Source organism: Bicyclus anynana, chromosome Z (assembly GCF_947172395.1).
Source record: "Bicyclus anynana chromosome Z, ilBicAnyn1.1, whole genome shotgun sequence".
NCBI classification, from domain to species: Eukaryota; Metazoa; Arthropoda; class Insecta; order Lepidoptera; family Nymphalidae; genus Bicyclus; species Bicyclus anynana.
In genome coordinates, this window is record NC_069110.1 from 8,196,964 (window position 1) to 8,219,383 (window position 22,420).

At 36.4% G+C, this 22,420-nt stretch overlaps 1 protein-coding gene across 1 annotated transcript in view; it reads left to right on the forward strand.

Moving 5' to 3' along the window:
• Positions 1–22,420, forward strand: part of LOC112050910 (epithelial discoidin domain-containing receptor 1-like) — a gene marked incomplete in the record, with an annotated part of 206,879 nt that overhangs the window by 147,468 nt on the left and 36,991 nt on the right. The window contains 3 exon segments of the mRNA XM_052890627.1: positions 292–601; positions 1,099–1,205; positions 7,340–7,434. Of these exon segments, the coding sequence (XP_052746587.1) occupies positions 292–601; positions 1,099–1,205; positions 7,340–7,434 (512 nt within the window).

Below are 22,420 nucleotides of genomic sequence, written 5' to 3' on the forward strand. Positions count from 1 at the left end.
CGATGTTATTAATTAAACTCTTTTCATTATAATGGTAATCACTTTGTTTAAAAAAACTGGTAGACTATCAAACAATCTTATTGCAATGCGAATATTTATATTTATTTATTAACTACGCTAGAATGGCTGAACGGATTTATATTAAATTTGGCATACAGAAAGATCCAGAGCAGCTAAACGGATCTGTACAAACTTAAACACAAATATTCCTATCGAAATTTACTCAAAATTAAGTTATTTGTTGTTTTTAAAAATTATTAAATAATTAATGTTAAGTATTTTTTATTGTAGTTCCAACGGTATTGAACACCTCGGCAGAGTTTTTGGACGAGTACTACCAATCCGGACACCCGAATTCCAGGAAGAAACGGAACTCCTCCCTCAGAGTGTCAGTAGGGCTTGCCTGCGGCGCTGTGGTGGGAGGAGGGGCATTCATTGCGGCTATAGCTGTACTGGTTTCTAAACGTACTCGGCGCAGAATTCCGAATATGTTGAAGAAACCATTTTGCCCCTCACGAAGAAACTCCAACGCTAGGAATAATCGAAGTGCACCGCGACTCGCTTTGGCTCTGGCTAACTGCCCACCGATACATATGATGCGGTAAATACCATTATTATATTATTAATAGCTGATCCAGCAAACGTCTGTAAGCCCGCCTTATAAATTATTTACAGGTAATGATTTGGTGAAAATTAAAAAAGTCAAGAGTTCTTCATTTATGTATTTATTAAAATGTTCTCATTAACTTATAAATGAAACCAACTTCAAAACCGTATTTCAGTTATTTTGATTTTAACACAAAACTACTTAACCGATTGTCATGAAAATAAATTGGGACGAATCTGGAATTATATTGTTTCAAACCAAAAAGAATTTTCAAAATTGAAAATTTTCCAAATTTCAAAAATACATACTCGTCAAATTGAGAACTTGTACCGTATTTTGAAGACGGTTAAAAAGGGTAAATAAATAAATTAATAAGAACACTCACAGCAGTTTAAATTACTAAATTAACTTGTCCCAGGCAGCCAATTCAAACAATTAGGTTGAGAGAAACAAAAACTAGAGATTAACTTATTGATATTTGCTATTGTTAGCAGCCCTGCTGTTGTCGATGAAGACTACCGCGAACCTTACAACATCTGGCGCGAGACACTCGGACGGCGTGACAAACGGGACCTCTGTGATCAGAACGAATACAACGGTGAGTACTGAGTACATCTCTCTCTCCAGTCGCTCCCTCATGACTGAGGATCGTGACCACCTTGGTGAGTCATCTTTCGGTATACAATGCTCCTCCATCGAGTACGGTCGCTGGCCATTTGGACAGCACTGTAAAAGGTGCGGGCTCCTGTTTACTTGAGAAGATCCGACCATCGGGTTGGGGATCTACTTCGTGTGATATGTCCAAAATAACACAGGATGCGCTGTAAGCAGATTGTTGAGAGACGTGTTTTTATTCGAAGCTGTGAAAGAATTGATACATTTGCACGTTTGGCAGTCCACGGTATACGTAACATTCGCCTCCAACACCACACTGACTACTGAGTTTACTGAACCAACATCATCTCATCATAAGCCTGTCATGTACCAGTAAGTGGCAGAGGTATATTTTCCCCTAATGAGGTAATTTAATACACTCACTATCTTACGTTCATCTCAATCTTTTTACTTTTGGAAAATGGATTAGGTTTGGATATCTAAGTGAGTTTGTACAAATTTTTTCACAGGTTTTTAACAAAAGTTTACTGTAGAACAAAAATTTCTTTCGTGACTGAAAAACCTAAAAAAATTTAATTTTGAAAAAGGAAAAGATTTTGGATTGCTGATGCGTTGGTGTGTTAAACTGAAAGAGCATCAGCAATAACGTAAATTTTAATAAATGATAAACGGGTTTCAATGTCGCATGGATTTTATAATATCTGTATCGCTCTAAATAACTTTACAAAGCATTTCTCCCATCTTGACATTCATTTACGTTTTCACAAAGGTGTCAATTTACTACTGTAGTTTCTATAAATAGAACTGGCTGAACAGTTAGGTACACAATACAATACCTTAGTAAAGATGATCGTCCAAACCACCAAATCCAAAGATTGGAAGATGTAGGAAATTTCCATTTTTTTTTTTTTAATAAATCAAAATCACTAATATTTAGAATTCATAATTGCTAAAAAAATTTAAATGTACGTATTTTTGCCCAAATCTTAATTAAGCAATTCAACAGAATTTATTATTTCATTAACTACAATTTATTCATCCGAACCCGTCAATGTTTCAAAAATGGTCGGTCGCTTCTTATCGACCGATCCAAGCATCGTAACCGAGACTTTATGATCTAAAGTTAAACAACAAACCGCTAAACCTACCATGTTGTTATCAATAACAACAGCAGGTAGGTAAATACATGGCGAAAACGTTGCACCGAGCACAACTGCTGTTATTTTAATGTTTCCAGTGTTTACTATGTACACTAAGGTTTACTCTGTGGGTGCAATCTCATTGTTGCATTGCATATTATACTGTCGCTCTCTCAGACCAAATACCTATGGACTTATGTCGCACTCAAATTCACCAACAAAGTTGTCTATTGTTTTTTGAGGGGGACGAGGTAAACTCACACTTAGAGGAAAATATTTAACTAATACAGAATAAAGTACAAGCTTTCTTTGGACTGTTTTTAAACGCTTTATATTAGCTTCACTTGTAACTTCAAACTTCAACTATATATGTAAGAAAATCTTGAAATCTTTATTTGGTCCACTTCTCGGTCTTCGATTAGGATGAAATTTTGAACACGCTCTGAGTTCTGATGACAATACATAACTAGCTAAGAAACGTCATTACAAATCCAATATGGCGGCCTCCCCAATATCACTTGTAACTATATGTGTAAAAAAACTTGAAATCTTAATTTGACCCACTTCCCGGTCTTCGATTAGGATGAAATTTTGCACACGCTCTTAATTCTGATGACAATACATGACTAGCTAAGAAACGTCATTACAAATCCAATATAACTGCCTCCCCAAGATGGCGGACTGGCTGTTTGAAATCCACCCCCATGATATGGGTATCAAATGAAAGGGCTTACTGAATGGGATACGAAACAAAATTATCACTAAATCCAATTGTAATTCTTAGTGCGTGCTAAAAGCGTGTTTTTTAGTTTTTTTAACTATTTTCAAGTTATTTATTATTATTTCATATTCGTCTAAGCCTGTCATACTCGTAAATGAAAATTTTTGGAATTTAACAATCCGAATTACGTACGAGGAGATCCATTCACAACGCATAATTGAATAGTGTACTAGTAATGTAACTGAATCAACACGATAATGGTACAACATTAAGAGAATACCTCGAATAAAATTACGGTCGCAAAGCAATATTGCAACTCTCACTGCACCTGAGCTTTGCAACCGTGAGCTTTATTGAGCCCAGAGGCATCCGTTAATCAAATAAACCACGAGTGCTCATTGTTTGTACGGAACCCTAAAAAGGGATAAAGCTCAACAGCCGTATAACGAGATCAAACGAAAACAATGGGAAAAAAACATACATTTGCAACGTTTGTTTAGGCACTAATAAAGGGTACTTTTTCAAATGAATAATTTAAGTTTTAGTTTGCAAAACACTGAGGGTGGGCCTTTTGAAGTCCAGTACAGGTGGTGTTGAATACTAACTAGTTACAGATATAGCTACATGATGTAAGATATTACATTACTAGCGGACGCCCGCGACTTCGACCGCGTGGAGTTCAGTTTTACAAATCCCACGGAAACCATGGATTTTTCCGGAATGAAAAGTCCGAATAAAATCTAAAATTGCTTCATTAGTAGCGGCGTTAAAGAATAACAAACATCCATACAAATTCGAACCTACTACTATTCAGCCTTTATAAAATTAGGCACGTCTGGCTACCGTGGTCTTGGTCCATACATCTCAATAACTCACACCAATGTCGCGTCTCCGTCCCGTCTCGTTCATTGTATGGCGAAACCATTAAAGTATGCCACAATCTGAATGCTCTATTGACACTCCACACACGACACTTTCCGTAGCTTAGCTTCCAACAACCCTTTCTTTGTTTTTTCATGCCTCATGAATTACAAATTCATTGTTAGTTTTTACTGTTTGTGAAGTAATAATTATTTAAATCAAAATTATTAGGTAAACTTGTATAAGTTTACCAACGCAGTTAAAAGATGAGTTGGTATATAGCAAAAATTTATTACTTTAATTTAAATTAGATTGTAAAGACCTTTATATAGTGTACTAAAACGCCCGACGCCCTGCGGTTTAACCTGCATTTTTCCCGTTCTCTTGAGAATACGGGAATAAAATATAACCTGTGACACTAACAAATAACGTGGCTTATTAGTGGTAAGAGATTCATCATTATAAACCCTCATTCAGCTCACTGCTGAGCTCGAGACTCCTCTCAGTATAAGAGGGGTTAGGCCAAGTCCACCACGCTGACCCAATGTGGATTGGCAGACTTCACACACGCAAAGCATTGGGAAAATTCTCTGGTATGCAGGTTTCGTCACGATGTTTTCCTTCACCGTTTGAGACACGTGATATTTAATTTATTATAAGAGATCACTCCCTACAATACCACTACCCTACAATACCACAATTGTATTTCTTTATATACAGATGTATTGCACGTACATTTATATCAAGAGTACCTACCTTTCTATCTAGTAGTAGCTATGATGGAGCTATTGATGAACTCTGGTCTAGTCTGTATTGTTGCCAAATTACAGGCACATGAGGCTCACTAGCTATGTTATCATGTTCATTGCACACAGTGACTAAAAAATGCTCTGCCTATTCTTAAGACTCGTTTTGGACATATATTACTACAATTTGTTACCGTACCCTAGCTAAAAACCTTATGCAAGCCTCTGCATGTATACAATTTACTCTACTAAAGCCCAGTATACAATACTTTGTATAAAGTAATTAAGGTAGAGACTATAGTGCCACCGCTAAACCGATTTTACATCAAACTGTTTGAGCTTAAATAACGTAGGTTGTTCCAGGAACATTTTGTAATTAATTCCTAGGAACATTGTATTGCAATAATTTTCACCCAAATTGAAACTTAATTGAATGTACTCAATATTCCGTGCTACATGGACATAGTTATAATTATGAACATAATTATTATGCCCTTTATTTGAGCCGATGGACCACATTCAGGTATTAAGAAAATTTTAATTAATAAAAAATACTGATAATTTCGTGCTATCCAACCTCAACCTCAATAAAAGCTATTACTAACTTAATTATATGCCCATTGTTTGAGTCGATGAACCAATAATTCAGGTATTAAGAAAATTTTAATAATTAAAATATTTATTCAAAATTTCGTGCTATACCGACCACAAAGTAATTGTAATTATAATCATAATTATAATGCCTATTGTACGAGTCGATGAACCAATCATTCAGGTATTAAGAAAATTTTAATAATTAAAATTTTTATTCAAAATTTCGTGCTACACCGACTACAAAATAATTGTAATTATAAACATAATTATGATGCCCATTGTATGAGTGGATGAACCAATAATTCAGGTATTAAGAAAATTTTAATAATTGAAATATTTATTCAAAATTTAGTGCTACACCGACCACAAAATAATTGTAATTATAAACCCGATGAATGAGCCGATAAACCAATAATTCAGAAATTAAGATTATCAGAATCAGAATTAAGAAACTTTCAATGAAATCAACCCGGGAAGTGGGTCAAATTAAGATTCCAAGATTTTCTTACATACATAATTACAAGTGAAGCTAATATAGAGCGTGTAAAAAATAACGTAATATTATCACCATAAGTCCACTCCAGTAAAGAGAAAGATTTTGGGCAGTTACTGCCAAAGTTTGTGTTGGTCACGTTTTTTAACATTTTAAAGGCGAGCGCTTGGCAGCAATCATGCTTGACAATAAGCAGTAATGCAGCCTATGATGAAACGCGTTTGCCTAGAAGATGCCCATTCACTCTTGACTGGATACCCATATTGTAGGTGGTAGGAAAACGGAAGATGCAAGGGCATTCCATAACTTCGTAATTTAATAGTTTATTTTCTTTTCAATGAAAATTTTCTCTATTCAACAATTAAAGTGATTTTATTTTCCATTTTTCCATGCAACATCTTCGTGATAAGTGCTTGCCAATTGACTCTAGTTAGCTCGCCCGCTGCACTCTACTTGACGCTTCGCCGCACTCGTTAGGCTTTCGAGAGTACTCGCTGCTGGCTTGTTACTTTCTCTCCGCACTACCTGTATTGAAAATCACAGAATCGTGTCTTATTAAAATTCCCTTCTACAACACTTTGATTCCACTTCTCAGTAACCAGAACCATTAGGTAGAGTTTCACTTTGCCCCGTCTTAGGTATTTTCAAACGTGACTCACTTTACTTACGACTTTATCTACTTAGGCTGATGGCTCCTTTCTCACTATAACGACACCCAGATGACGCCTTCTAACTATAACACGGATAAAAGAAGCCCAATTATAAAGCAACAGTGCAGCTAAATTTTGCAAAGGGCCCTGAAATTTAGAGATCTTTAATTTTACTCGCGAAACTTAATACTTACTTATAGATTAGGTATTATAATAGTGTAATATACACTATCGTATCATATAATTGGAGCAGAAAGGGCAATATTTTATTCAAAACGAGTAATTTGTTATTTAAATTGAACAAAAACAGAAGCTTTCTTTACAAGCTTATACTTCATATGTCAGTTGTTGTGTGTAATCAAATATCCAGTCCATCGGCTGATATGATGATGGTTTGGTATACAGTCAAAAAAAAAATCTCCGAATTATTTCACCGCGGCTAGTTGCCTCGACTCAAGGAGGGCTGGGTCATTTTTTTTTTTGAGAAAATCAGCCTGACAACGTCAAAATTCTGCCAGTATGCTTGCAACTATTCCAAGTGAGCACGATGTATTATAAAGTTATTAATAAAAGTTATCCTAATTTTCCTATTGTATTCTTTCTGGATCAAAAAATAATGAAAAGCTCAAGAGATAAATATTAATATATTTTAGATACATCATAGTAACCCCTACATAAATACAAATGTAGGAGCTGCCGTATTTAAAATGTTTCTTAATAAAACAACGCCACCTTCTACCAGAAATATGCGATCACAATTCGTTGGTAAAATACACAACCAAAGTTATTTGAAATAAACGTTCCCTTTAATATTCTTTATATTGTACGAGAAGTAAATACCATTATGAGGAATAATATTTTTCCTCATTTATTCTGGGGATTGCGAATAATTCTATGTTATTGTTGTCAACAGAGATATCCGACGACCCAGAGTTTCCGCGGCCATACTTGATGAAACGACCGGATCCACACGAAAACTTCTACGCTGCCACCGATATCATACATCACGTGAGTTTTTATTTACATACATTTTGTTAATGATGTTAGAAGAAAAAAAAGGTAGGATATACGCGGATCGCAAGTGGCAGGTTAAAACTATGCTAATTGCCAAACCTGAGCTCAGTCGCCGCACTGTCATCGCGCCATTGACAACGCACTGAAATAATATTTGTGTTTCCGCAGCCAGTTGTAAACATCGAATGTGGCTTATGTAACCTCCTTTTTCTTTTTCTTCTAACTTCATTGTATTTTTAACCGACTTAAAAAAAGGAGGAAGTTCTTAATTCGACGCGTATGTTTTTTAATGTTTCTTACCGCATAACTTCGTCATTTCTTAACCAATTTTAAAAATTCTTTGAAAAAAAAAGAAATTAAGTAAATGTCCCGTACAATATGGGCAATTTCGTTATTTTATTTTTACACAAAATTACTTAACCGATTTTCATGAAAATTAAATGGGACCAATCCGGAAATATAGAATGAGTTTGAAAGAGAATCTCTTTCAAACAAAAAAAGAAAAATAAAATCTTTTAACAAAAAAATTGAACCGACTTCAAAACCACAAAAATAAACTAAAAAGCGAAAAATAACATCGTATGTGCTACCTTCTTATCACTTTGAAGGCGGTGCCAACAGTGATGCATTTGATATCCAAATCATGGGGTGCATTTCAAATAGCCTGTCCGACATCTTAGCCGTCCGCCATATTGGATTTAAGTCACGTGACTATTTTTTTCGTATTCCTGACAACAAAGCCTTTCATTGGATATCCATAGTATAGGGGTGAATTTCCTACAGTCCGCCATCTTAAAAGGCCATATTGGATTTGTAATGACGTTTCGTAGCTATTCATGTATTGTCATCAGAATTCAGAGCGTGTGCAAAATTTGACTAATCGAAGACCGGAAAGTGTCAAATTAAGATTCCAAGATTTTCTTACAAACATAGTTACCTACAAGTGAAGCTAATATAAGCGTGTTAAAAATAAGTCAAGTCAAATGTTCCATTAATTCCCATCTCAAGGTATCCGATATATTATATTGTAGTAGTATAATATGTCAATGATCTTAGTACAAATACATTTAGTACATAACGACATCCAAATTCTGAATTCCAATACGTCAGACATTAATTATATCTAATGCATATCGAATACCAATAGCAATGTTGTCGAATATTAGAATGCAGCACTAATTCTGTATACTCACTGTATTAATTATTCCTGCGTCTAATCAAGCTTAAATCAAGCTTCGAATATTGAACTAAATCATAATCAACGTTATTCAAAAGCCAACATGGTTGCACTTCACGTCCGAAAAACAATTGCGTGGTTAACTATTGTACGTTGGTGGGTTTAATTTTGTATCACACGTGACGGTGTTACAATATGCTTACATGAATATGATCTAGAACAAAGAGAAGCTAAAATTGGCTTGCGGATAGTAGAACTATATTTTTTTAATTCTTTACAAGTTAGCCCTTGACTGAAATCTCACCTGATGGTAAGTGATGATACAATTTAAGATGGAGACAGACATGATTGTTATGAGCAGGATGAAAATCCACACCCCTTTCGGTTAAATTCGGTTCCCCTAAATCGCTTGGCGGTACGTCTTTGTCGGTAGGGTGATAACCAGCCAGACCTGGACCAATTAAGAAAAACCTGAATCGGTCCAGCCGGGGATCGAACCCAGGACCTCCGCCTTGTAAATCCATCGCGCTTACTACTGCGCCACGGAGGCCGTCAAAAGAACAGAATGTTTTTTTTTATTATATAAAAAAAGTTGGCTCTTGACAATGATCTCATTTGATGTTAAGTGACAATGCAGATGCGTTGAAGCGGGCTTACTTGAAGGTACAAGTTTCTAGCCATACCTCTAATTGTTTCTACGCGGCTTCGTACCGGAACGCTAAATCGATTGGCAGTACGTGTTTGCCGGTAGGGTGGTAACTAGCCACGCCCGATGCCTACCTAACTAGACCTGACTGATATAAATTATGAAATCCTTAACTGATTCGAGCTGGAAATCGAACCTAAGACTCTGTGTTGAGAACCACAGCACTACCAACTGCGCCAATATAGATAATAATACGAGATGTGGCTTAATGTGTATCAGTATTATTACATTTTCAGATGAACTTATTATGATCAACATCATCTACCTATTTATCACTAACTAGCGGACCCGGTCTAGCTTCGCTTTGACTCATTACCTACCCATATCTACTCCCACCCCACAACTACCATACCTCTATCTGTCCTACCCATACTCAACCCCTACCCTACCCCTACCCTAAGTAACCTATAGCCGTCTCCTGGTTCTAAGCTACCTCTTCACCAATTTTCAGTCAAATCGATTTTGCCGTTCCAACTCTGAGCATTCAGACATCTGACAAATTATTCTTTATTACAATCACTGCTCCAATGAAACTCGACCGATTTCAATGAAATATTTTGACCTCGAACGACCTCTTATTTATTTAAATACAAATTGAACCGAAACTCGTAAAATCGCGCAGAAAAGGTAGAAAGTGCGTATTAAACCGGAAATAAAATGAATGGCAAGATCGCAGGTAACTAAAGTATTCTATCTAAAGTACGCACGGCAAGTCATCTCTGATTTCCCATAGGAGACGCGCACTGTTACCAAACAGGGCAATTCATCGTTAATTTATAATGAACGCCATGGTTCGCGCCAAGGTAATTGGATTTTTACCACGGCAAGTTTCCATGCTCGGAACTGCTCGAAACTGCTCGAAACTGTTGTGCTTGGAGGTCCATGCAAGAGGCCTATGTCCAGCACTGGACGTCTCTCGGCTGATAAGGCTACTTATTATCTATATCAAATTTAGCTTTGATATAGATAATAAGTAGCTTTTGTCACTCTGATATCATGACGTTTGCGCTCCTACGTCGTGGAATTATTAGAAAAAAAAAAATTCAAAACTTGAGGCGTGCATTAAATAACTCACTTTCTAAAAAGTTTTTAATTAATTATTGCTAAATTGTTATGTTATTTTTTAATCCATATTATTTAAAATTTTAAATAAACTCGTAAAATGTTTTGTCTACTATATTTATAAGTTTTAAATATCATAAAAACTACAACTATGAATGAAAAAATTAACGATATAGATTATGCGCATAATTTTACTCACATTAAAAAAGTTATAGCTTTCCTTAACGTAAAAAGAAATGTTTAAGTATTATATTAAGAATTGTTTTATCAATTATAATAATTTATTAGTTTAACAGCTTTATTCATTTAACTATAAATATAATTCACACAAAGACACAATTAAACATAAAACGATGAATCAATTCAACTGAAATATATATGGATAAAATCGGGCTTCAGTCATAACTGTGGAATTCATATAAATTAAAACTTCAAAGCAAACTAGTCCGTCCCATTTACGCTAACACATGCGCTTAATGCCGTAGTCCTAATTGAATTGTCTGAAAACATATACTCATCGTTACAGCGCCCCTAACCGAAATACCTAAACAGATTAGGAAAACCGCATCACTATCCCAAATTGCGATAGCATACATTCAATCTATACACCCACTCTGAAGGCACAGATCTAAAAAATCCTATTTCATAGGATATAAAGACTAAAATTCATTAAAAACAAATTTTCACTAAAGCTCGGAACTGAATAATCCCTGTGATGAGAATTCAAACACAGGCATGATTTCACGAACTTCAAATACACGCATCATTATTCAAAGCTTAGTGTCCATCCGGTCATCATCGTTTGAACAAGTTTACATTGAACAAGTCTCAGGTACTACCTACGCATTTGAAATTTGCATGAACTGTTATCGAATGCAATATGGATTCACGGATTATTATATCGATCTACTGTTAGGCAGAGAGAATCACTCAACATCATAATCTCGGCTTATTTGAGTGGGCCAGAGATTGCTATGCTTTGATAAAATGAATTCGTATTTCTATCATTACTAAGTAACGAAACAGTATGCGCTTGTTATTACATTTGGATTTTCGTTCAAATAATTCCAATAGGCGAACACTCATCAGATTCGTTAATTTGGCTAAAATAATTAATCAAAATATTCCGCTATTCTGCCATTCATTTAACTGTAACCGTTCCGAAAATTAATATCTGAAATTCCGACGTCATTCGCCTTTGATGTCACTCACGTCGCCCCCGGTAAACAATGCTGACCAAATTATATCAAAGCTTTTCAATAGTAGTATACGTACTCGACGCTCGCTCTGGTATTGAAAATCGGTAGGCAAAACAGCGTTTTGCGATCAGACAGCTGAGGTAAATTGCCCGAAGGTATTTATTGTCCCCAGCGAGCGCTCACGCTCTTATGTCGTATACGGGAAATAACTACGCCTATTGTTTAATGGAATTGTGGGACTTCGTAAGCCTATCAACAATCCATTGAAACCCTGTTATTGGTTAAAGGGAGTCGTATACACATATTCAAAGTTTCAAATTAATTGATCGACTGATCGATCTAGGTATCCGCACTTAACTACGAATAGATGAATATCCACGTCGTGTCCAATACGTCTACAGAACTTTGAATTAATTAGCAAAACTATTTGTGATATATGACACTTGCGTTAGTAGTTTTATTTTGCCGTGGATATTAATTTGTGCTGCCAAAAATTAAACTACATATTAATTAAATTATAATGCCTCTTTGGTAAAGCCGATGTAGTCGTAGCTTCAGATCACAAGGTCCTGAGTTCAAATCCTAGACTGGGTTATGAAATAAGACAGAGCTTTTCATTCTTCTCAATCCTGAGTTAGTAAGTTTATAATTTTCACTGACGTTAAACCTTCGGTCTTTAACATCACTGTTAGTGATCGTTATATATAATCAAATCGCGTTATAGTTCGAAGAGCCGATGAACGTTGGGGGTCACAAGGAGCTGGAATAGCGACCCCACACTAGGAAGCCCAGTGTTGGCCTACCAGGTGGACTGACGACATCAAGCGGTTCAGGATCGTGATGTGAAAGTCCCTACAACTATGTCTTACAGTGGACGTCCATCGGCTGATATGATGATGATGATGATGATGATGATGATGATGATGATATAATCATACTAATCCTAAGCCCGCCTACCCGCATTCGAGCAGCGTGGTTGGTATATACTCCATATCCTCTCTCAGTAAGACCTGGTCTATTAAAATAGGCTGATGACGATGAAGATTATTATTATCACAATATGTGTTAATTTTGTTTCACAGTGGAAAGTGGTTCTCAACTATAAAACATGTTCAGAATAATTACGACAGCGAGCACTGAATATGTTGTTGTACGCGTAATGATAGCAAAACATGTCCGTAATTGATTGGACACCGTCGCATCACAAATATAAGCCCCAAGGCATGTTGGTGATGTATTAATATTATACGTTATGCATGGTGCATATCGTATACGAGAATAATATTAAGTGGTCGGTATCGAATATATGGCTTCGTGCGTAAATTTTACTAATACTCGTGATATTGAACTTGCCTGCAATAGCCAGACCTATCTCATTTTATCTGGGTTTCATCCTTCGTTTGACTGTTGAGGGTCTGGACCCTTGATAACGGCTACCTTCTAAAGCCCAAAGTCCAGGTGTCATAATTGGCTACCGTACTTACTTTCGGTAAGAGGCTTTGTTGACGTCTGTCTTCAAGTATCTAGGTATTATATTGTAGTTTAATGTCAGACTGAAATTTAGAACACGTCATGTTAGATTTTGAATATGTAGGTATAGAAATACTCAACTTGAGTGTTTAAATTCCGTTGGAATAATTAATTATAGTATCGATCTTAAAGACAAAGATTCACAGAGACATTTATAAATTACTGCAGGCAAATCCAATAACATTGACGTAATGTTAATTGAATATGCGAAATTTTACTAATAAATTGTAATAAATGTCATCCGGTGCCTAATGACAATTCCTATACCTACTGTATGATATCCTTTGTGGATATCATACAGTAGGTAGATGACATTTCTTGGTTTATTTGATGTTTATTTTAATAACTTGTTAATAAAGGCCAAATTAGTAAATAGACCAGCTGAAAAGCTTTAATTTTTTTTTAAATTGCTTATATAGAAACAAATGAATTTGGCTTTTTATCAGTTTGTTCGTGATTAATTTCAGAACTGCAATTTTCATAGATATTTATACGCGATAAGATTGTTTTTAAATAATTAATTATTATTCGTGGAAAAAAATATAACAACGTTTTTTATCAATCCTAAAATAATAAAAAGATTTGATTAATATTGTTAGTTTGAATTGAATATGAATAAACAATGAATCTTCAGGTCTGAGTTGAAATTTAAAACATTTTTTGGTTAGGTATATATTATCGAAAGTATATTTTTATTTTAAACAGAAAACTTTCAAACAATATTTAAAGACAACTTAAAGAAAATAAGCATAGCAAAATGGCTTTTGAAATAAATTACTCTTAGAGTAACATACAAACAGAGTAAGTAGATACTGGCTATGATTTTTAAAATGAAATTACTTATACTGAGACGCAACCTTGCTTTACTTTAGTCAAAAAGCCAAATAATCGTATTATATCTTGCTTACTCGGTTCCACTCTGCTTACTTTTAAACTGCAAACAAGATTAATTGCCGTGATTTCATATTCTCACTTGCATTTTATATTCGCTTAAGCAATCCTTTTTTATTCACTACCTACTAAAAATACATTTTGAAATTTTCACTTTACGAATTCTAAAATTGATCACTTGCACCGTCATGCTATTTTAAAGGTTTAACATTTTTTAAATTATAATACAGATACCCTATTGCATCTTACGTACGTTATATACGTACGAGTACGATTTTTTAGTTGGTCGACTACCTATAACTTAAACAAGAAAAATTGCAATTGCTACTTAGCTGTTATAGGTGAGCCGTGATAGCCCAGTGTATATGACCTCTGTCTCCGATTCCGAAGGGTGTGGATTCAAATCCGGTCCAGGGCATGCACCTCGAACTTTTCAGTTGTGTGCATTTTAAGAAATTAAATATCACGTGTCTCAAACGGTGAAGGAAAAACATCGTCAGGAAACCTGCCTACCAGAGAATTTTCTTAATTTTCTGCATGTGTGAAGTTTGCCAATCCGCATTTGGCCAGCGTGGTGGAGTATTGGCCTAACCCCTCTCATTCTGAGGGGACTCGAGCTCAGCAGTGAGCCGAATATGGGTTGAAAAATATAGTGTAAATGTTATAGTTTTCCTTCTAATTTCATTATATATTCTACTTTTGTGAATTTTTCACATATCCATAAGCAACCGTTTAGCTGGTAGAGGGTGGGGACACTTGACTCTAACAAAAAATAGCTCTTGAAACAAAAGGATACCTAAATCGAAAATAGTGGTAGAAGACCGCTCGTGTATTTCAAAGGCCTATCTAATGGACGCCGTACACTATCAAGCGGCTTGATCAAATGCTTGAGTAAATTGAATAAATCAAGCGTGATTGATAGTTTAGAAACCCGTTTGACGCTTGAAGCAAGCATTGACGGTGATTGATAGAAAGTTTGAATGACTCAAGCGGTTGATCAAGCCGCTTGATAGTCTAGCGTAATTTTCATCAAGCATTGCGTCAGTCACTCGTCGGAAGCCATGGCGTCCACTACCCAAAACGCGCTTCCTACCCAAAACGTTGGCAAAACACACTGTTCGACTTCTCAGGTTCGTCAGATAAGAGAGTTTTGATCAAAAGATTGAAGGGTTGGTTGATGTATGCTTGAAGCGCCCATCAATCAGAGGCTCAAGCATTTGATCAAGCCGCTTGATAGTGTAAGCCCCTTAACAATACCACACACTAAGAGATAAACGATTAAAAAATTCATCCCCACTTTACATGTTAGGGAGGTACCCTAAAAATATTTTTTAAGATTTTATCTCACGGCTTTGTTCACATATTTAATGTACATATACTCATGCTAAATAATCTTCTAGTAGTAAGTCTGCGCTAAGCCGCGGATAGACGGACGAACAGACAGGCGAACATGACGAAGCTATAAAGGACTACAGAACCCTAAGAAGTTAAAATATACACCGATTTTATTTTGGGTGTTTCAACGCTTAATCGTTACATGACGATTTCTGCCAGTACATTATACATGCCGCATAAAAGAACGTTGTTCCAAAAACTTCATCATCATCATCATTAACAGCCGATGGACGTCCACTGCTGGACATAGGCCGCCTGCATAGACTTCCAAACAAAACGGTCTCGAGCCGCGTGTATCCAGCGGCTCCCTGCAACCCGCTTGATGTCCTCGGTCCACCTAGTGGGGAGGCGACCAATACTGCGCTTTCCGGTGCGCCATTCCAGCACCTTGTGACCCCAACGTCTATCGGCTCTTCGAACTATGTGGCCTGCCCATTGCCAGCTTCAGCTCCTCGACTCGCTGTGCTATATCAGTGACTTTGGTTCTTCTGCGGATCTCCTCATATCTGATTCGATCACGCAGAGAAATCCCAAGCATAGCTCGCTCCAACGCTGAGTGACTTTGAGCCTTTTTATGAGGGCCACAGTAAACTTACAATAGAAAAAGTAGGTTTTATAGCAATTTAACGAAGAACATGGACTAGGTTGAATAAATAAGCAAGTTATAAAAAGAAGAAGAACCGCCCTTTTTCATAGACATGCAAAGTCTCGCGCCGCTCAGACAAAACATTCTCGCTAACAATGTCGGCTCTTGTCTATGCGAGTCAGTAAACTCTCGCGCGGTCCAATAAAAAATGTATTCTTGTATTTACTCCACAGTTACGTGTCTGGTGCATATACACGTGAATTAAGCTTAGTAGTAGTAGAGCCCATGATGCTAAATGTGGATTTACTCAACCGTCGATTTCCTACTACCAGTGACGTGCATTTCATAGATGCTTTATTTCTCTGCTTACCCTGAAGCAATTTTGGAAATTGCAATTCTGGTTTGTAAGACTATTTACAAAATAATTTAGTGGTGGAGTGCATACCCTAGTTAAAAACCTTATGCACGACTTTGCCTGCTACATTTGGTAGATAAGAAGATGCAGCATACGATGAGCGCAGTGCGTTAGTAAAGTTTATCTATATTAAGTTTTTCTAGAATCACGCAGGAAACATACCTTTATTCTATGCCCTACACTCAATTACCTCCTCTATCTACCAGTGAAAGTCCTCTATCTATCCTGTTTAAACCAGTTTAGCCGTTCCAGAAATTAGCCCGGAAAAACAGACAGACCGACAGACAAAATTTTCAAGAAGATAAATTGTGTTTTACTCGTAGTATCTCGTAAATAACTAGTACTTAAAAACACGATTGTTTTGAACACATAACACACTTCAATTTTATTTGTATGTATTTATTAACGCATACAGCTATGGGAAAGTTCTGGAATTATTTGCTTGAAAAAGAAAAAACCGCACTCAAAGCTCGAGAACTAAAATGCAAGGGTTTTATTTTGCAACTTTTTAACTCTCCCTTTTCTTTATGTTATTCATTTTAGAAATGCGCACTTTTATACTATTAACTATTCCACATGATTTTTTTAATCTGACGTGCTGGTTAAGTATATGATATTGGATTTTTTTTTTGGGTTGCCGTAAACATACCCACCAATATCAAGGGCACAGACTTGGTGTAGGTACTCAACAACATGCAAGGTATCATCACTTATATTCATCTGTCACACCCGAGTAAACCCCCTTTTTGGCTTCCCATCTATTCGATTGTGCCTACTACCTTAGAATTTAGTCGGTTGCGCTTGTGAAGTATGTCATAAATATCCAAAAGTCTTATTTTTCCAGGCGATTTCCTCCGAGTTTCTAGCTTAGTTCTCAAACTATTCGGCAGCAATTGAAGTGTAACAAACTATGAATAGAATAGCAATGAATTATTACTTCGACGTAGAGTTTCTGAGGTTGCTCCATTTTGGAGTGACGTATAACGTCGGTATATTTATGAAAGACTAGCACAGACCAGCAGTTTTACCCTCATTCCCATTCCTGTGAGAATAAGGTGATAAAATTTAGCTTTTTTTATATTTTTTTTTTAATTGAGAAAGATTACAGTAAGAAACTTAAGCTAACATGACCTAATAACTATACAAATAATGCACATATGGAATGGTGACTGGACAGCCGGGCTGATCATTTGCGCAAAAAATGAGCCAGCGCTTCTGTCTCCAGTCGAGGCAACTAGCCGCGGCGAAAAGGTTCGAAAAAAATATCAAGCTCTGCGACTCCATGGCCCAAAGGTCTCCATGGCAAAAGGAACAAATATATAACTCTCAGTGACGGATGGCGACCTAGTAAGCGCAGTGTTGGTCGACCCCCCACCAGGTGGACTGACGACATCAAGCGAGTCGCAGGGATTCGCTGGATGCAGGTGGTCAGTATCGTGATGTTTGGAAGTCCCTACAAAAGGCCTGTGTCCTGCAGTGGACATCCATCGGCTGAGATGATGATGATGGAGTCATATCTGTGGCACTTGATTGGCACACTGTGGTCTTGATTCTGTCTCCTTTATATGACACGGTGCTAATGTGTCAACGCATTAGTAGCATCCCACATTAGGGCTCGTCCCATATCACAGGGAACCAGCGTCAATCCATCAGGTTTCTTCCGGCTTCTGTGTAAAGAAACACAGAAGCCGGAAGGGCATTCAAAGTATAGGTTTGCTGCTCTTAAACGAGAGGACGTGCCTGTGTAAAACTCCTTCTTATTTTTTTGCGTTTCATAATTTAATTGGAATGAATAGGTACAGGAATATATATAATATACTTATTCTATACGAAATGCTGCATTCGAGAGACCATGACCTTCGTCTCAGTGATGCTGATGGTTGACTCAGCTGGAGACCACGGGGCGTTAATTAATTAGTTGCTCATTTAGCACCACCCGGAGGCCACGTAACAGTGTCAAGGGTTGAACCTAATTTAGGAGAAATGTCCGGAAGCGAGCAACTTTAACCCCAAAATAACCTGTAGGCGTCAAATAAATAAAAAATAAATTATTTAATATTGAAAATGTTTAGAATAGATGAGAATATGAAAAGTACTCCCGTTTTCAAACTATAATATTCAGGGGAATCATTTTATAATTAGACAATAAATTATGTAGTCTGCATATACATTAGCTTTGGCAAACCTAAGCTAATTAAGTTATTCAAACAATGTTACCAGTTTAACAACGTAGACTTAATAGAAATTGTCTAAAACATTGTCTCAAGGCTATGTGGTGTCTGCTCTAGCAAATATAATTCAGAGTACACAAGAAACTAGCACACACCGAATGCTAATAGACAACAAGGCAAATATCAACAGAACAATGACTTTGAAGGCGAGCAGTAGACCGTGATTGAGGCGACTTGACTTAACACGGCTAAATATTCTACAAAGCTCACATACACGTATACATTAAACAGGTAAACTTAGAGGGCGCTCAATTAAACGTGTTAAGTAAAGAGATCTACACAATTTCGCTGTTCTTGATACGTAAGAGAGCTGTGTATCCATTTAGTGTTTTGCTAATGATAGGGTAGGGGTAGGGTAGGAGTAAGGTAGGGGTAGGGTAGGGTGGGAGTAGGGTAGAGGTTGGGTGGGAGTAGGGAAGGGTAAAGGAAGGGAAGAAGCGCACATAGGTCAAAACGAAGCTCGACCGGGTCCGCTAGTTCGGTATATTTATACAAGCTGGCCCGGCGAACTTCCTACCCTTTTATATACCCCAATCAACCAGAAACGCATGAAATATACACACAAAATTTCTTCTAAATCGGCTCAGCCGCATAAGAGGAGTTGGATGAAACTAGATTAGAAACAGTAGAAACAGTAGAATTATCTATTTCATAACTAAAATTATATAGTTTGTCTTGTAGTCGTGGGTAATCTCTGGATTTATTGAACCGATTTTGTCAATTCTTTTACTACTAGGAAGCCAAGTTATTTGTGAGTGTCATGTGCTATATTTATCTCCATATTTTCACGGAAATGGAAATTACGCGGTAGAAACCGCGGTGCGTCTAGTAGTAGTATAAATTAAGATTTAAAAGACCATGCTATACCTATATAAAAATAAAATATAAGGCTTTTTCCAAACGTGTTAGTATTTAGACACAAAATACGAAGGCTGTTTTAATTTGAAAAGTGCAGTGCACATTCATAAAAAAATATAAAAGTGCTATACTTGTGATATGGCTCCGGAAACGAGATTTATGGCGGAAAAAAGAAACCTGCCATGGCAGGAAAACAGAGGCGAAACTGTGAGCATTTTTCAATTCAAACGAAGCCAGAGAAATGATAATCGAAACATATTACTCTGTTCCCCTCGCAAACATAAAAAGATGGAACAAAGCTACCCCTCGGTCCAGTGAGCCGGTTGAAGAGTACACAAAAGATACAACGCTTAATTACGTAGCTTCACAGTGATTCCATTAGTGTCTAAAAACCTAATTTTTTAGGGATCCGTGCAATACTTTTATATTTTGTTTTTTTTTTTTTAATTACTGATATGTGACGTGAGGGAGTCGTGATAGCCCAGTGCATATAATCTCTGCCTTCGATTCCATGCACCTCCAACTTTTCAGTAATGTGCATGTTAAGAAATGAAATATCAAGTTTCTCAAACGGTGAAAACAAAAAATCGTGAGGAAACCTGCATACCTGAGAATTTTCTTAATTCTCTACGTGTGTAAAGTCTGCCAATCTGCATTGGGCCGGCGTGATTGACTAAAGTTTAACCTATCTCATTCTGAAAGCAGACTCGTGCTCAACAGTGAGCCGAATATGTGTTGTTAATGATGAACTTCTGAAATGAAGATGTAATTTAAAATTATTATACTTCCTTATCTTGATCCAGAAGTTAAGTGAAGGCTTCTTAAGCTATTTATTGGTCGACGATTTTTGTTAAAAAACTATTAACTGAAACTAATTATTTATTTCTCATTTATTAATTTGTCTTTTTAAAATTTTTAATAATGTTAATAAAAAACATAAAATTGAAAATTTTGAAACCCCCGAATGGCATGAAATTATTAATTATACTCTCGATCAATCAATCATCAATATTCTCCTTCATTTAGCTTTCATTTGAGACCCCACTCAAGTATATTTGCAGACATTCGTTTATTCTTCCCATCTTCATCTTTTAAAGAGCTCAACCGATTTCATGTCTAAGAACACTCGCACATAAGTCACCTTTAATTAAAAAAAAAAATTCCAGTCGAAGTCGCGCGCGTCCGCTAGTTTTTCATACATTGTAGATGCAAGTTTAATTTCCGCGGGCCATGTACGGTGTAAAAGCCTATGAAAATTAATTTTGAAGTAGTGAACACAAGCGGCGCTATGATTTACAGTGCACCAACAGGAAACAGAATTTTGAATATAAATTAATTTCATACGCTATTTCTAAGCCAGGTGTGCTAACGTGATAACAAGATGATTAAAAGGGTCCATATAAAGGCCGCATGAGCTCAGGCTTAACGGATTTAATTTTGTAATCGAATTATTTAACAAGCACGAACACATGGAGTTCAGGGGCGTAGCTACCGCCGTATCAATGATACGGGGCCCCCGGCGTGTGAAAGCAAAAAATTGTAAAATGTAATCCCCAATTTAACTTAATTTGTTGCTTCTAGGAAAAAGATATATAAAAAAAATATACTTGTGGCACTCGTGGACAGCCGCGTTAAAGCTATTGAGACGAATATCTTAGCATTCCATGGATTCACAGTGCGGGTGCCGGGTCCATTGCGTGGTAGAGAGAAAAAGTCCTGAACTTGTGACTACAGGATGTAGGGTTAAGGAATTCCTTGACGATCGATCAACACTCCCCGTTCTCTGCTCGTGTTGTCACCATTTATAGCATTTTTTATCAACCTATGCAATTATAATTATTTATTAACTTTATTTATGCAGTATTTTTTTCGTAGTAGAAAAATTAATAAAAAAAATGTCTTTATGTTGAGCTGGAATAGAACTCTGGTTTAATGTGTTTGTCCCTTAGTTTCAGACCACTTGTCCAGTTGAGTCGCTGTGACAACGTCGAAATGTGTTAACTTGATGCATGGCTTGGGTGTTAGGATCATTTTCGTTACGGAATTTCATGATTCGGTCGCCACGATCAAAAGCTATACAATAGCCTAAACTGCCTATAGAATTTCACTTCAGAAATGACAAAACTAAAAAATGGCAATCTTTTTTCCCGGGTTAATCGTGCGCCCAAAAGTTTCAAACATCCTAAATAGGTCTAAATCCTAATAAGTGACTGTCATATTTATTTAAACAAACATTTTTGTTTCTTATGTGCAAAATCTTTACCCTTCATTGGGGCCCCCGTACTAATTTTGACACAGGGCCCCTGCAAAGCACGCTACGCCACTGTGGGAGTTGTTTCCTTTATATAAACGAGTGTGACGTTCGCAAATGTAACGATACAATTCATGAAATTCATTCTATATGATACAAGAAAAATTCTACCACAAAATTAAACTTGACATAATCTGTTTACAAAAACCATCTAAACACGTACACTGGTGTACTTAAATTAGCATATATTTAAAGTAAAGTAAGAAGAAAAGAAGGCCTGGCTCATTTTTTGCGCAAAGGATCAGCCTGGCTGTCCAGCGCGGAAATGCAGCCAGTATTCTTGCCACCATTCCACGTGGGCATGATTTGTATAGTTATTAGGATAAGTTAGCTTAAGTTCCATATTGTATTCTTTCATAAATTAAAAAAAATTTGGTGTATGTAACTTAAAATATATCTTTTAAACCTTTAGGTATGTATGTATGTCTATACTAATATTATAAAGAGGAAAACTTTGTTTGTATGTTTGTTTGTTTGTTTGTAATGAATAGGCTCAAAAACTACTGGACCGATTTTAAAAATTCTTTCACCATTCGAAAGCTACATTATCCACAAGTAACATAGGCTAATTTTTATTTAGGAAAAAAAATAGGGTTCCGTAGGATATTCGGGTCTTTTG